This window comes from Falco peregrinus, chromosome 2 (genome assembly GCF_023634155.1).
Source record: "Falco peregrinus isolate bFalPer1 chromosome 2, bFalPer1.pri, whole genome shotgun sequence".
NCBI classification, from domain to species: Eukaryota; Metazoa; Chordata; class Aves; order Falconiformes; family Falconidae; genus Falco; species Falco peregrinus.
In genome coordinates this window covers 87,591,986-87,605,252 of record NC_073722.1, presented here as the reverse complement: position 1 = coordinate 87,605,252, position 13,267 = coordinate 87,591,986, and the positions used below count along the sequence as shown (strand labels likewise).

Below are 13,267 nucleotides of genomic sequence, written 5' to 3'. Positions count from 1 at the left end.
AATGCTGATTTCCACCCTACTCCATCCCAAGGTTAACTGTTGAGTACCAGGAATCAGTTGTCTTTCACATCTGCTGGGTCACAGTTACTTTTATGACAGCCTAACAGGAGACTCTAAAAGGACACATTGGGGTGCTCAATAACAAATAAAAAAGAAATAAGCATCAGTGCTGCTTACAGATAGGACTGTTTAGCTGGAGTAGCCATGGAAATGGACAGTCAGTGACAATCAGCTTGGCATTTTGCAAATGTTTCCATAACAGAAGCACAGTTAATCCAGGTGAGCTGAGAGCACCGTCTATGTACATATGACATGTAACCTCATGTCATGTTGTACTGAATGCACCCAAATCCACCCAGATGCTGAGCAGTGCTGGGCTTAGTTAGCAATGGAGTGGGTGATCATCTAAGCATTTGGGTGTTGCAACCATAAACCTGACACCTGTTGCTGAACACGGGATGAATGTCAGATAACAGAAACCAAATGGTGGGAAGATCTTTGAACAAGTCTGTTCTAGTTCCTGAGCTGATGAACAAGAATAATTAAATAAATATCACAAAACAAAAATATATACAGGCTTAATGCACCTTCCACAGATGAGTCTGGAAAAGGTGGTGGGTTTTTTTTAAACAAACAAACAAAACACCATTTCAAACCTCTTAGAAAATTTCCGTTAAAGCAGAAGGTTCTATGCAGAAGAGGAAACAAAGGATGTTCTTTTTTTCTAAAGTCTTCCTACAAAAGGCTCTAACAGAAACAATTCTGGCAGTTTAAAAACTGATGTTTAAAAGGTAACTTCCAAATAGTCTTCCCTATTACCAACTGAAATACCTGGGAAGAAAGCCCTGTTCTACTCTCATATGCTTCTCTGACATTACAGAGGTCAAGTTATTTACTCCCCCCGTAAACCTCTGAAGACCATTAAATCTTACAGACTTTTTAGCTTTCAAAGATGAATCTTTTAAATCTTTTTCTAAGCATCAGCGAGCCAAAGAAATACTGAAATTCCTTCTAGCTGCCAGATGAAATAAAAAAAGGAATTTATACTGCAAATAATGTAGAAGACTCAGGTAAAAAAGGTACAAAGTACCAAATATCCCAGTGCTTTACTCCAAAGCTTTCCTACCATGAATGCCTGTGATCACATTAGCAACACTTAAACCAATGGACTGAAATTTTTACACCATGGGAGCCTAGGAAAGCATTGCTACATTTGCCATATTCTTAACACTGCTGCTGAGCTATATTTTCTTCTGGCCACACTGCTGTGGAAAGAACATACAAAGCCAGACAGGCACTTTAGGTCTGGCCACCTTCTTAGAGCATGTGACTTGAGATATGCAAGTGAAATTTCTGCCTCACATTCATGTGCCCAGGATCTATCACGTAGTTAGGAACAAATTCTGACAGACTGCTTGCACTCTGTGAATGAAGTGGCTTCATTTAAGTAAATATTAAACACAAAGGCATGACAGGTCAAGAGATATCTCGTATACCACCAGGTTGTCCATTTACATTTTCTTGTGATCTTACCATATTCAATAAGTGATTAAGTAAGGATATCTAAAATACAACTGTCTTCAAAACATAAAAGACATACAGTTGCAAAGAAGATAGTTGCATTGTTTGGAGTCTACAGTGATTGCAGTCAGTCTCAAAATCTGCAGCACTCATGTCTATTTGAGTGTTCGCTGTCCGTTTCATTAGAACGTTAATAGTCTTGGCAGATGCTTACAAGACATCTCGCCTGCAATATATTCATATTAATTAAGAATGACAAGGAGGAAAACAAGATGAGACAGACTAGAGGTCATTAGACTCCCTTTTTTAAAATAAAAGAATATACATATGAGGTTTCTTCTCCTGTGGGCTTATTTGCATTTTACTTCCTACTTGCTTTGCAGTAGAGCTGAGTCTTGACCTTCAGTGGAGCTGCACTGCCAGTCCTCTGCCAACTGTTAATTGTGCTGTCTTACGGTACTTCCACCATTTGCACAAACAGAGACAAGAATGACACCAGCAAGTTAATTTTCATTCTACAGCAGGATCTGAACTCTACCCTACAAGGGTGAAAGGTGTCTGAGTGAACCCATTAAACTTCTCCCATCTCCTGACACCTCTTTAATTTCTCGTTTTAAAAGATGTTCCTAATTATGTCTTTTGGGATTTGAACTGAAACTCCTTATAACACAATCAACTCACATTTCTTTTGACAGTCCAAGCATATATGGTAACAAACCTTGTTGATGGGCTTTTGCCATCAAAACACAGAACCTTTAACTAGTCTCAAACCTTAGAGTATGCAACTGTTGATTACTGCATGCCACAGAAAAAAAGCTGTTGGGCAACTCACACTAACATTGTTTACACAGTAAATAGAGCTAAAGTATTTAACAACTACAAAGACATCTTTTTCGGATGATCTGTGAGTGCACACAGAAGAATACAGAGCCTGCATATACAAGTGACACATGTACAAACTACAATAAAAATGCACAGAACCTCACAGGACCAGGTGAGGAGCTGTGGAGGCTGCTGACATCTACAAGTGGGCAGATAAAATGTGCAAGTGGAAAATAAGAAAATTCACAGCAACAATTAGAGATATTGTATGACATATCTACTGTGGTGGGCAATGCTCTAAGTACCCTTCAGCTGCTCTATTTCCTGACCATTTCTGATATGACTGTTACTCAGACCTCCAACTATGGGAGAAAGAACAGGAAGAAGAATGTAGTAACAGTGATCCCTAAAAGTCAGAAAAAGAGCAGCTTGGGCTTTACAAGGCAACGAGCTGGGAGAACAGATGGTATCTGGCCATTCACCAATTCTGAGGCAGGTCTCAAGTATTTCATTAACGCTGAATATGAAAGCAACTTTGCATGAGTATGTTCCTTCTTTTGTTCTTTGCCCTGGAAGGCCAGCTGTAAAATCATTATAATTTTCATTTATTTATTTTCTGGAAGAAAAAGGGAGCAAAGATCCAACAAGAATTCTGCATGGAAGAGTGCCCAAGTTTTAGAGAATATATCAGATGAAATTTTGAGCATAGTTAAAATGGTCATAAAAAAATAGTGATAAAATCTTAAAGTAGAAATACTGCTTTAAAGTAGAAATACCTACAATGTACCACATATCATCATTCAGAGAATTTTACTCTACAAGGTGTCTGGAAATAACTGTGACATCGCAGTGCATGAAAACAGTTTACTTGATTCAAACTCAACCTTACCTGTTCCTGTTCCAGTCGGATCACCACCTTGGATCTGCAGAATTAAAATTAAATCAATAGGTTACATATATATCTGTGTGAAAGACATTAAATACAAGCCATAAAAGGCAATTCTGCTCAATTTTCTTCTTTCACTATTGTGTCATGTTGACAAGTTAGCAACAAGGAAACCATTACTACTTATTTGGAGCTTCTTTCATCAGCTGGCTGTCATCTCCTACATTATTTATCCAAGAGCAAAATGACAGTTTTATAAAAATAATAGGTCCCTTGGGGGTAAACAGTGAAAATAAACAGTCTCAAATGGGTTAAGCAGATCATCCTTTCTATTACGTGCTGAGTCATAACCTGCTCTTTCACTGATGATGCATTGCTTTTGGAACCGAAAACGCTTTAAATTTTGCTACCAATCTTCCACATGATAGGAAAGCAAGAAATGAGGGAATATGGAATATTTTCTCTATCTGCATCTTATTTCCCAGTATCCTCTTTCACTATCTGCAGTAGGGAAAATCCTCGGGAAACCATTCTTTCAGCAACAAAATTAATTACAGTATATACTTGCAGGATCTACACAAATAATATTCTATATTCTAATGCCAGTAGAGGGAGCGTGACGTGACTAGTTTCACAGTAATAGCATACAAGCACAATTTTAATTGTGAGTTTAACTATCAACTGAGGTATACAGTGCTGTCAAAAGAAAAAAAGCTTTTTTTAGAATGACAGGATGGAATGTAACATTCACTGATGTCCCCTGAAAGATGTGCCCTGCCTTCAGGATCAGGTTGTTAATTCTTCTGAAAGGAAGTTACAATATCCTAAGCTGCCTAGACTGTACCTCTGTAAATAAAGATCTTTGACTACCAAAGGCAACTTTCTGGTTCACTAGGTGCTCTTTAACTCCTTCACAAAGAAAGGCTGGGCACCTAGTCTTGGAGCACACTCAGGAATCCAAGGTACCACAATCTGAAACAGAAATTCAGCTGCTTTCTAAAGTTTCGTCTGAATGGGATTTCAACTGACCACAGTATTACTTATCCAAATTAGCATTTCCCTCCCTCTCCTTCTGTTCATTAACCACCCACCCACAGGTTGGGAAAGATAACAAGAGCCTTGCCAAAGCAATGACTCTCAAAGGCTTTGTCTGGAATGCCAGCAAAAGAACTATTAAATGCAATGATGCTCCAAGTGACAATATTAGAGACAGTTGTTAGTAAGACCAGCGAGTATAAATTTAGTAAGATAGGACAATCCTAGTTCTGATGGTATATTTACTATATACCTATTTCACCTTGTCATGCATGGAAGAAACTAAAACTCAATTAAGCTAAATAAATATTTTGAGGACATCACATATTGTATATTATACAGGATTTGTTCAATACTCACCACAAAATTACGGATTGATCTGTGAAAAATTGTTCCATCATAATAGTTCTTCTTGCACAATTTTATAAAGTTTTCACATGTTCGGGGTGTCTGAAAGACAAATGAAAGTTTTAATTAAGCAATACCTTAGACAAATTGGTCATTACACTGTTTACAGCAATCACTTTTTATTTGTGCTTTACAAACAGTCATGCAGGACTTGAAGAGGAATGAGTGTCTACAGAAAAAAAGTAGTAACATATGCTTTTTTAAAGTACATTGTAGAGACACACACTGTTAAATACATTAAACCCAGACCTTCCAATTAGCACAAAGAAGTGTTGAACACTAGCTCAGATAACATGAGCTCCCAGTAGACACGATGGTGAAAGCACGTAAGCTCAAAGACTTTCAAGTATCTTAGATCCAGCAGTGTATCATCACCCTGTTCCAAAGGAGGACCTTCTAGCACTGAAAAAAGTTAATTTCCCAGAGTAAGAAAGAACCCGACTTTCAAAGTGAGCAGATCAAAGCTAACTGGAAGACAAGCATTTTGTCCTTTTCACCACTTGGAATAAAAAATGGGACTTTACCCCACAAGTCACTGGACTTGTTTTCAAAAACCAGTGCAAATTAAAGCTATTTATTTGAATTTATGAGCCATGGTGTTCAAACAGTATTTCTGAAAAAAATTACTGTCTACCTAATCATCCTTCCACTATAATTGTGTGGATTCTCTTCTCTGCCATACTAAAATACCTTCAGATGTATAAATATAAGTACAGAAACAGCCTGTTTTCTATACTTGGATGTGTTTTCCAGCCCTACTGGGGATTATATGCATAAATATATGCCAGGTGTACAAAAGAATACATCTAACTAATCTGAATTGTTACAGGCCTTGAAAATATCCTTATTGTTGTATGTGCTTGCAAGTAAAGCCCCAGCATGAGTCGCAATGCCTGTAAATGAATACACACAAGACTGGAAGCCTCTTTCAGAACAAGACACTGATTCACTTTGCATTGGTATGACGTCATTCCTGGTCCGAGGGCTGCAGACAGAGTAAGACTGAGCCAGGCAACCTGAGGTGACTCAAAAGCAAAAAACCAGAAGGCAAGGCCAATTACAAGCATTTAAGGATGAAATCATCTCTATCTTTTTAAAAGCAAATCCATACAAGTATTCCTCGGGAATCATCGAGAACTTCAATTTTCTGTATTTTCTCATCTGAAACACAATCGTTCTCACCCCTCTTTACTTACACCAAAACGTCTCTTAATTATCCAAACAAACTCTACCTGCCATTATAAATTCTTTGTAATGATTCCTTCTTAATTACTCTATATAGATATAGATGACAGTTGTCAGCTGGGCCGTAACTGGAAAATTAAATAAATTCTCATGCAATCTTACACTAGCTATTAGCTCAGATTTCCTATATAATTCATTACTGGGTTAAAATAGTAATGGTATCATAATGGGTTTATGGTAGAATGCCACTAGGACACGTATTTTGGTAGCATCCTGTAGGTAAATCCCATATAAATTGTTTCAAGCAATAGGAGATTTTCCTATCGTTTCAATGTCTATAGCAAATTTGAAAATTTTTCTTTGAATTGGACATATATGCTTGAAAATAATCTTTGTACATAACCTTTCAAGGAAAATTCAACTCCTGAAGAAACGTTTGTGCAGCGTATGCTTCCTTTATAAAACAGTATCATAACAGCCTTGATCCTAACGTAGTGCTATTAGTTATCACGCATACAAATGTCAGTAGGGATAAAAATAAGTTTAAAATATTTCTTTATGAATCAGAAATGGAATCAGCAGCTTTTAGCCTAAGGCACTTTATCTCATGAGAACCAAGCACTCTTTGGAGAGAGACACAGTTAATAAGTTCTCTGGGGGGAATACAGCAACCTGTAATTAATTTTTTAAGAAAAAATGAAATCAGGCAAAAGACTGAGTCCCCTAGAAATACATACCAAACTGTTTTAAATTTGCACAAAGTTGATAACCCAATACAGATTTCCTATTCATTTTTAAAACATGATTTGTAAAATATACATCAAAAAACCTGGCTCTAGTAATGCATTTTTTATGCAGGAGCTATGCAGTCCCTTCTCTCTAAATGGATTTCTAGTTGTTATACCTTTTCCCAGAAACAAGCTTTTCAACTGCAACTGCAGAAATATTTAGTATACAGGCAATAATCATTTCACTGCAAGGCTTTCTTTAAATAATTGCTACCAAATTGGTTCCCATGGCCACCTCATGCATCATACAGATAGATTTGGCAGGTGAACAGTTCCTTAGCAACATTACCATAACCTTTTATGGTTCTTTTTAGTAGACACAAATAAAAAGGTTTGCATTCAGTTGGTAATAAACCCCAGTTTCAGTCATGCAGTTGATCTAGAATATCTGGTTCAGATTATCTGATATATTCAAAGCAGTTAATGTTCTTGCCAAATCTCACACTGCCAAGCACATTTCAGGCACTTTTTAAAGCAGCATCCTGTCCAAAGCAGGAGAAAAAGGCTTGAGGTTTATAGGGAAGGTATAGATCCTCAGTAATGAAGTTATGTTCTGGATTGACCATACAAACAAGGCCAGTCTTTGAAGTCTTTGTTCCAACTACAAAGACTGATGAGAAATATATATAAACAAACCTGACTTTGTTATTTGAGTGTAAGACCTTGTGTAAGATGTCAGACTCGCAGTCTTGGAATGCAAAACTGCCTACTTCTTCAGAAACTTCCTCCACACTACTTCCCCCACACCATTTCCGAAGGAGGAGGGATGGTCAAGGCACCTGGAAATGCAGAAGTGCAGGAGGCAATGCCAGTTTCTTGTTGCCTCATTATTGACATTGGGCTCCAGTCTGTCTTTTTGTTTCTGGCTGTTCTTGTCTCAAATTGACCTCAACAGCAGCAGCTAACTTTACCCTCTTTATTCCTTTTACATTAAGCAGAAAATTATTCAAGTTATTTTAATCTGCTGACTGTGACTTAGACTTACATGTTAGAAAGTCACAGGAAAAATGCTACCTTAATTTGTTAACCTGTTGATCTGAAAGCCACCGACGGAAAAAAGGTTATGTTTTAAATCTGCTGCAGTATCTTCTCAGAAGGATGCAGTGATAGTCCTAAGAAGTCAAAATTCAAAACTTGTGGAAGGCTTTCCTCTCTGAAGAGTGTGGTAGGACAGCCCTGAGAAATCCTCCTTTTCCTCTGTCAAGTTGGGACCATGTAAGTGGACACAGTGTCTCTGTATGATGTCCTTCAACTTAAAAACTTCTCTCTCCAAATGACAGACAGTAAGAAAAAAAATCTTATTTATATATAAAAAAAAGAGTCTCCTGCTCCAACTATGCTCCCTATCTTTTTGATATATGCCAGATAACTGTCTTTCAACTGTTGAAAATTCACACCCAAGACAAGTGGTAAAATTTTAATAAACGGTTTGAGACAGGAATCCACAAGAATACTTAGCCTAGAAGATGACACAAATGCTTTGCTTGGCTCACAGACATATGTGTTTAATGGGGCAACAGCCCAATAGTTTTCTAATTATGTTTAAGTCCCCATTTAGCTAACACACTTAGTAGGTAACTCTACATGGAAGTACCAGCAGTCTACCAGTTACTAGGCCCAGACAAATTTTAAAATCAAAAGAGAATTTGCTACCAAGAATGACCGTACAAACACAACAGTGACAAGAGACTGATTGTGAAATCATGGATACTGGGAAAACACTGAAAAAAGGAACATACAATTTATAAACCCAAAGCAAAACAGAGAAAACCCCTGACTCTTTACTATAAAGTCCTAGGAGAAATGCAGATTTTATCTTGTTCCATTTAGAAGTATTAAACAAGCTAATTTTTAGTTTCCTTTTTGCCAGCAAGAGTGGTTCCAAACCAAGCAAAATTCATCTTTCTTGCTGCATCCCAAGACCTGAGGGGTAAGACTAACCAAGCCAGGTCACTATCTGATTTCTCAGTTTGCAGTCCCCTTTCTCATCAGTTAAATAAAATGGGTCATTACATTTGTAAAAGTTACCTTAACCCAGAATTTGTATTAGGCAGCTGAAAAGCCAGCCAGAAGTAGATTAAAAACCTGCAGCACTCCTGTTGCCAAGGTACAGGAGATGAAAAAAAAGAGGAGCTTCTGAGTCGTTGCCATGACTGCAAGGAAAAAGGCTTTACTATGTGAAGAGCTAATCATTTCAAAATGCTCCATCCCTTGAGGATCTGCATGAACCTTGAAGAGAAATTTCACACTAAGCATTCAGAAGCTGTCATTCGCACATCTGTATAACTTGCTTGTGCTAATTCCACTTCCCTTTTATTTTTTTGTCTCTCTAAATTGGATGAACTGTAGTAGTTGCACTAAACTATAGCACTTTGATATATGCTTGTTAACCCTATGTTTCAAAGCAGAAATAATCTGAAATAATGAAAAGCTCATTCCTCACAAATTAATATTGCATTCTACAGCCTTCACCTTATCACACAAACGCCAGAAACCTCCTACTAAGAGGCATGAACTGATGATGGAAATTTCTAAAGCTTCAAACAAAGCCTGCAATTTTTTTAACTTAGATCTCCTTTAAAATGCAAGAGATTTTGTTTTGCTTTGGTCCAATTTATGTACTTTTTTTTTTAACATAGAGCATTTTCACACTTGTAATTGTTTGTTCCAGCAACAATTCTAATGTGTGAGCCCATAAAGAGGTGATTTGGTAAGGTTTAAACTCAGTTCTCCCCATCCCTTTCAATCTGCAATCCTTGTAGCCTACCCATCCCACAGGAAAGAATTCACCCTAATAAAAGCTTGGCTTTATTTAGGGCTTAGTCAGAGGCAACTGTAATGGAGCAGTTTCAGGAATCACCATCTGTCAAGTGCAAGTATCTGTTTCCTCCACCAAGTCTTGGAAAGAAACTGGACACATAAATGTTTCTAGTGCATTTCAATGCATAATACTGCACTGGAAGGCAATTTAAGCTACCCTGCCTCACTGTGCATGAACAGACTAGAAGCTCACTCCATTTGTTTCAGGACAAGAAAATCCAAAACTCCACAAAGCCCACTGCAAAAGCATGGGGAGAGTTTCACTGCGGGAAGCCCATGACATTTCCTGCAGGAGAAACACTTACTGCAGGCCTGGACATCACCCCCTGCCAGCTCCACTTGCCTGCTAACTGTTCCCCTACGTGTGAGAGGGGTTGAGCCCATGACAGGTTATGGCGGCAACCAGCAGATGCCGATGGTGGTTCAGTTCAGAAAAAGACACAGCAGCTACCACAAGCTGACCATTCTCAATCGGGTCATACAGTAAGCGAATGTGTTCGGGTCAGTTTGCGATCTATGATCAGAAGAGCACAGTTCCAGTGAGAGAGCAGTGGGAGAGATGAAAGCATCAGGGCACTGTGGGGTAAAGCACTTGGCTAGATTCTTACTGATAACAAAAAAGAATCAGAACAAGCAAACTATGCCTCGGGTAACAGACTGCTGACTTGATAGCAAACACTTGCCTATTTTGCTGCCTCAAAGCCTCCAAGTTCGCTTAGAACAAAGAGCAGAATTATTACATTCTCATTACGCAGAAACACACTATAATTTAATTAGCTATTTAGCAAAGATTCTAGCAGATAGCTAAATACCACTTTTCAAAGTAATTTCTTCCACAGTACTGACATTAATGATGCTACCAAAAACTTTTGCAAAGCCTAAGCAAGGTGCCTAGCTTAGGCAAGATGCCAATAAAAAAATTACATACTCCAGTTTTATTTTTCACTTTTTTGCACAAATACAGGGACAATCAATCAGTTTAGCTGAGCACAACTTGAGTTAAACAAGGCATCTAATTTACTCATCTAATTTGTCAATGTTAACTACTAGCTCTCCAGAGGCAGAGTCATCATTCCTAGCCACAGTCATTACTTCTCCTCTAACATACTTATTGCAGTGGTAGGAAAGATGACAGTCCTTTCCCCTGCCTCAAATCTGTCAGTCACACAAAGGCTGAGAAGCTTGTCACAGCGTGATGCAGGGCTGGGCATCAATGAGGATGGGGCCAGCAAGCATGGCATAGCACTGGTAGGTACAATCTAAATGAGGATGCAACTTTTAATTGCTTGAGAAACCTCTAGCAGCTGTAAAACTTCAGAGTATCACAGGTCTCATGGCAGCTCCCTGGCATTTTCTCAGTCTGCAACTCACTGCACATAAATTCCACCTTTCCAGAAGGTGCAACCCATAACCACTTCCACGCCAGACAGCAAAGCTCTGGTAGCTGTCAGCCTCCCAAGGTCACCCCACTCTCATCAGAGAAGCCAAGATACAAACAAGAAACATGTCAGAGAAAGATGAAGAGCAGCAGCTGTGTAACTCCAAACCGCCCACCTCATCCTCGAGTTTGGGATCACCAAGTGGCAGACACAGCTGGTATGGGATGCCTGCACTGTCAAATGCCAAAAACCAAGTGACAGAACCCCGTAACAATTGTCTCCCTCCCCAGATCCAGCTTGTCAGAGGGGCTGGGGAGGCAGAAAGGTCCAAACGTGCAAAATGCCTTCCCACAGATTACCCAGTGCTAAAGGCTGCCAGGAAACCACGTAGAGACCACCACAGGCAGCAAGCCCCACAGTGCAGGGACAGGTTCACAGGGAGGTGGCTAAGCACCTTTCTCAGCCTCACACTGAACGTCCCAATCAGGCATAGGCAGTGGGGTCATCAGGGACTCCCACTGCCCCTTCACTGCTGCAAAACAGCACCAAGGACAAGTGCACGATAGCAGCATCCAGATAAGGCATCTCCTACTAACATCTCGCATGAAAATATTTCTCCTTTCTCAAGCATGGGTGTGTACTGGTTTTAGCTGGGATAGAGTTACATTTCTTCATAGTAGCTAGTATGGGGCTGTGTTGTGGATTTGTGCGGGAAAGAGCATCGATAATACAGAGATGTTTTAGCTATTGCTGAGCAGCGCTTACACAGTGCCCAGGCCTCTCCTGCTCTCACACCACCCCCACAGGCCGGGGGTGCACAAGAAGTCGGGAGGGGACACAGCCAGGACAGCTGACACCAGCTGACCAAAGGCATATTCCATACCGTATGATGTCACGCTCAGTGTATAAAGCTGAGGGAAGGAGGAGGAAGGGGGCGATGCTCAGAGTGATGGTGTTTGTCTTCCCAAGTAACTGTTACACCTGACGGAGCCCTGCTTTCCTGGGGATGGCTGAACACCTGCCTGCCGGTGGGAAGTGGTGAACGAATTCCTTATTTTGCTTTGCTTGCATGCGCAGCTTTTGCTTTACCTACTGAACTGCTTTTATCTCAACCCACGAGTTTTCTCACTCTTAACTCTTCTAATTCTCTCCCCCATCCCACCGTGGGGGAGTGAGCAAGCAGCCGTGTGGTGCATAGTTGCCAGGTGGGGTTCAATGACAACAGGGTGTTATGCCCCCAAAGTTAAAAATATTTAAAATATTAGCTCCTAGTCACTTAAGAACAACCTAGAAGCAACCTGTTTATCAATATGGCTGTGCAGAACCATTCTACTCCCAACCGCAAAGAGTAATAGATCTGTCTGCCATTGTAACATTTTGAGGAAAAAACACATCAAGAAATAACAACATCCTCCCTAACAAACGTTTTTATCCAGCTGTTCTACTGGAAAAGGACAGTTTGTTTTTAGTTTCTGTTGACAAGAGCTTTCAAAGTTGGAAGTTGCAGCTCTTCCTACAATGACTTATTTTGATGAAAAAAAGTTGAAACAAGCCATTTACACCATGCCAAGACCACTGTACTTCATCCCTAAAACTGTATTACTGAGTAAACAGACACTGGTGAAACATCAGCCAGTTATCTGCCAGACAGTGCCATGATGACACTGACAGAAAGTGAGCAAAATGGACATTTAAATCAGAAAGAAAATGAGAGATTTGAGAAGGCTGTGGAACCTTGTCATACCAGGAGGTCAAAGGATTTTTTCAGCAACTCACTTCTTTCCCACTGGAAATGGATAAGAAGTTTAGAGGCTTCTGATCTTCAGAACAGTCCCTCACACAAAAGGAGACATGATTTCAAAGAACAGGGGCTGGATTACACATTTATAGATCACAAGCATATTTAACAGGTCAGAGGGCCTCAAAAGATTAAAACATCAGTGTTTGTAGAACAATGGCTTCTTCATATAGTTATGCCAAGACATCATCATTAAGCAGAGTTTGCCAGGTCCCAAAACCTCTAAAAGCATTTGTGGAGTGCTGGATGGAACTTTGAAATCCACCTCACATTCTTCTTTGTTATGCCAACTTGTCCTTAAACCTTAAGGTATTAAACCTGAGAGAGACAGGCAGATTTACAAAAACTGCCATGCCAATTATGCATTAGTATTCAATTACTGCTATCGGCATGTGTTTAACTACCGCATCATTACCCCAGAGCGGCTACTTGTATGAGGAGAACTCACACAAGAGAGAAGGGAGACAGAACACCAAACCACCTGTTCATCATTTTGACAGGGTCTTCTGGACTGTTAAATTTTTATATATACATATTTCCATGACACAACAAAACCTAAATAGTACAAGCACCAAACAAGAAAGCCTCAAAGCAACCTAGAGGCAAAAGCAGGCATTTTTATTCC

At 39.5% G+C, this 13,267-nt stretch overlaps 1 protein-coding gene across 1 annotated transcript in view; it reads right to left on the bottom strand.

The window, feature by feature from the left end:
• PPIL2 (peptidylprolyl isomerase like 2) overlaps positions 1-13,267 on the bottom strand; it is a 72,213-nt gene that overhangs the window by 22,486 nt on the left and 36,460 nt on the right. Inside the window, exons 13-14 of the mRNA XM_005233280.4 lie at positions 4,625-4,714; positions 3,233-3,266 (exon numbers count right to left, since the gene is read on the bottom strand). Coding sequence (XP_005233337.1) covers positions 3,233-3,266; positions 4,625-4,714 — 124 coding nt within the window. The remainder of the gene's footprint in view (positions 1-3,232; positions 3,267-4,624; positions 4,715-13,267) is intronic.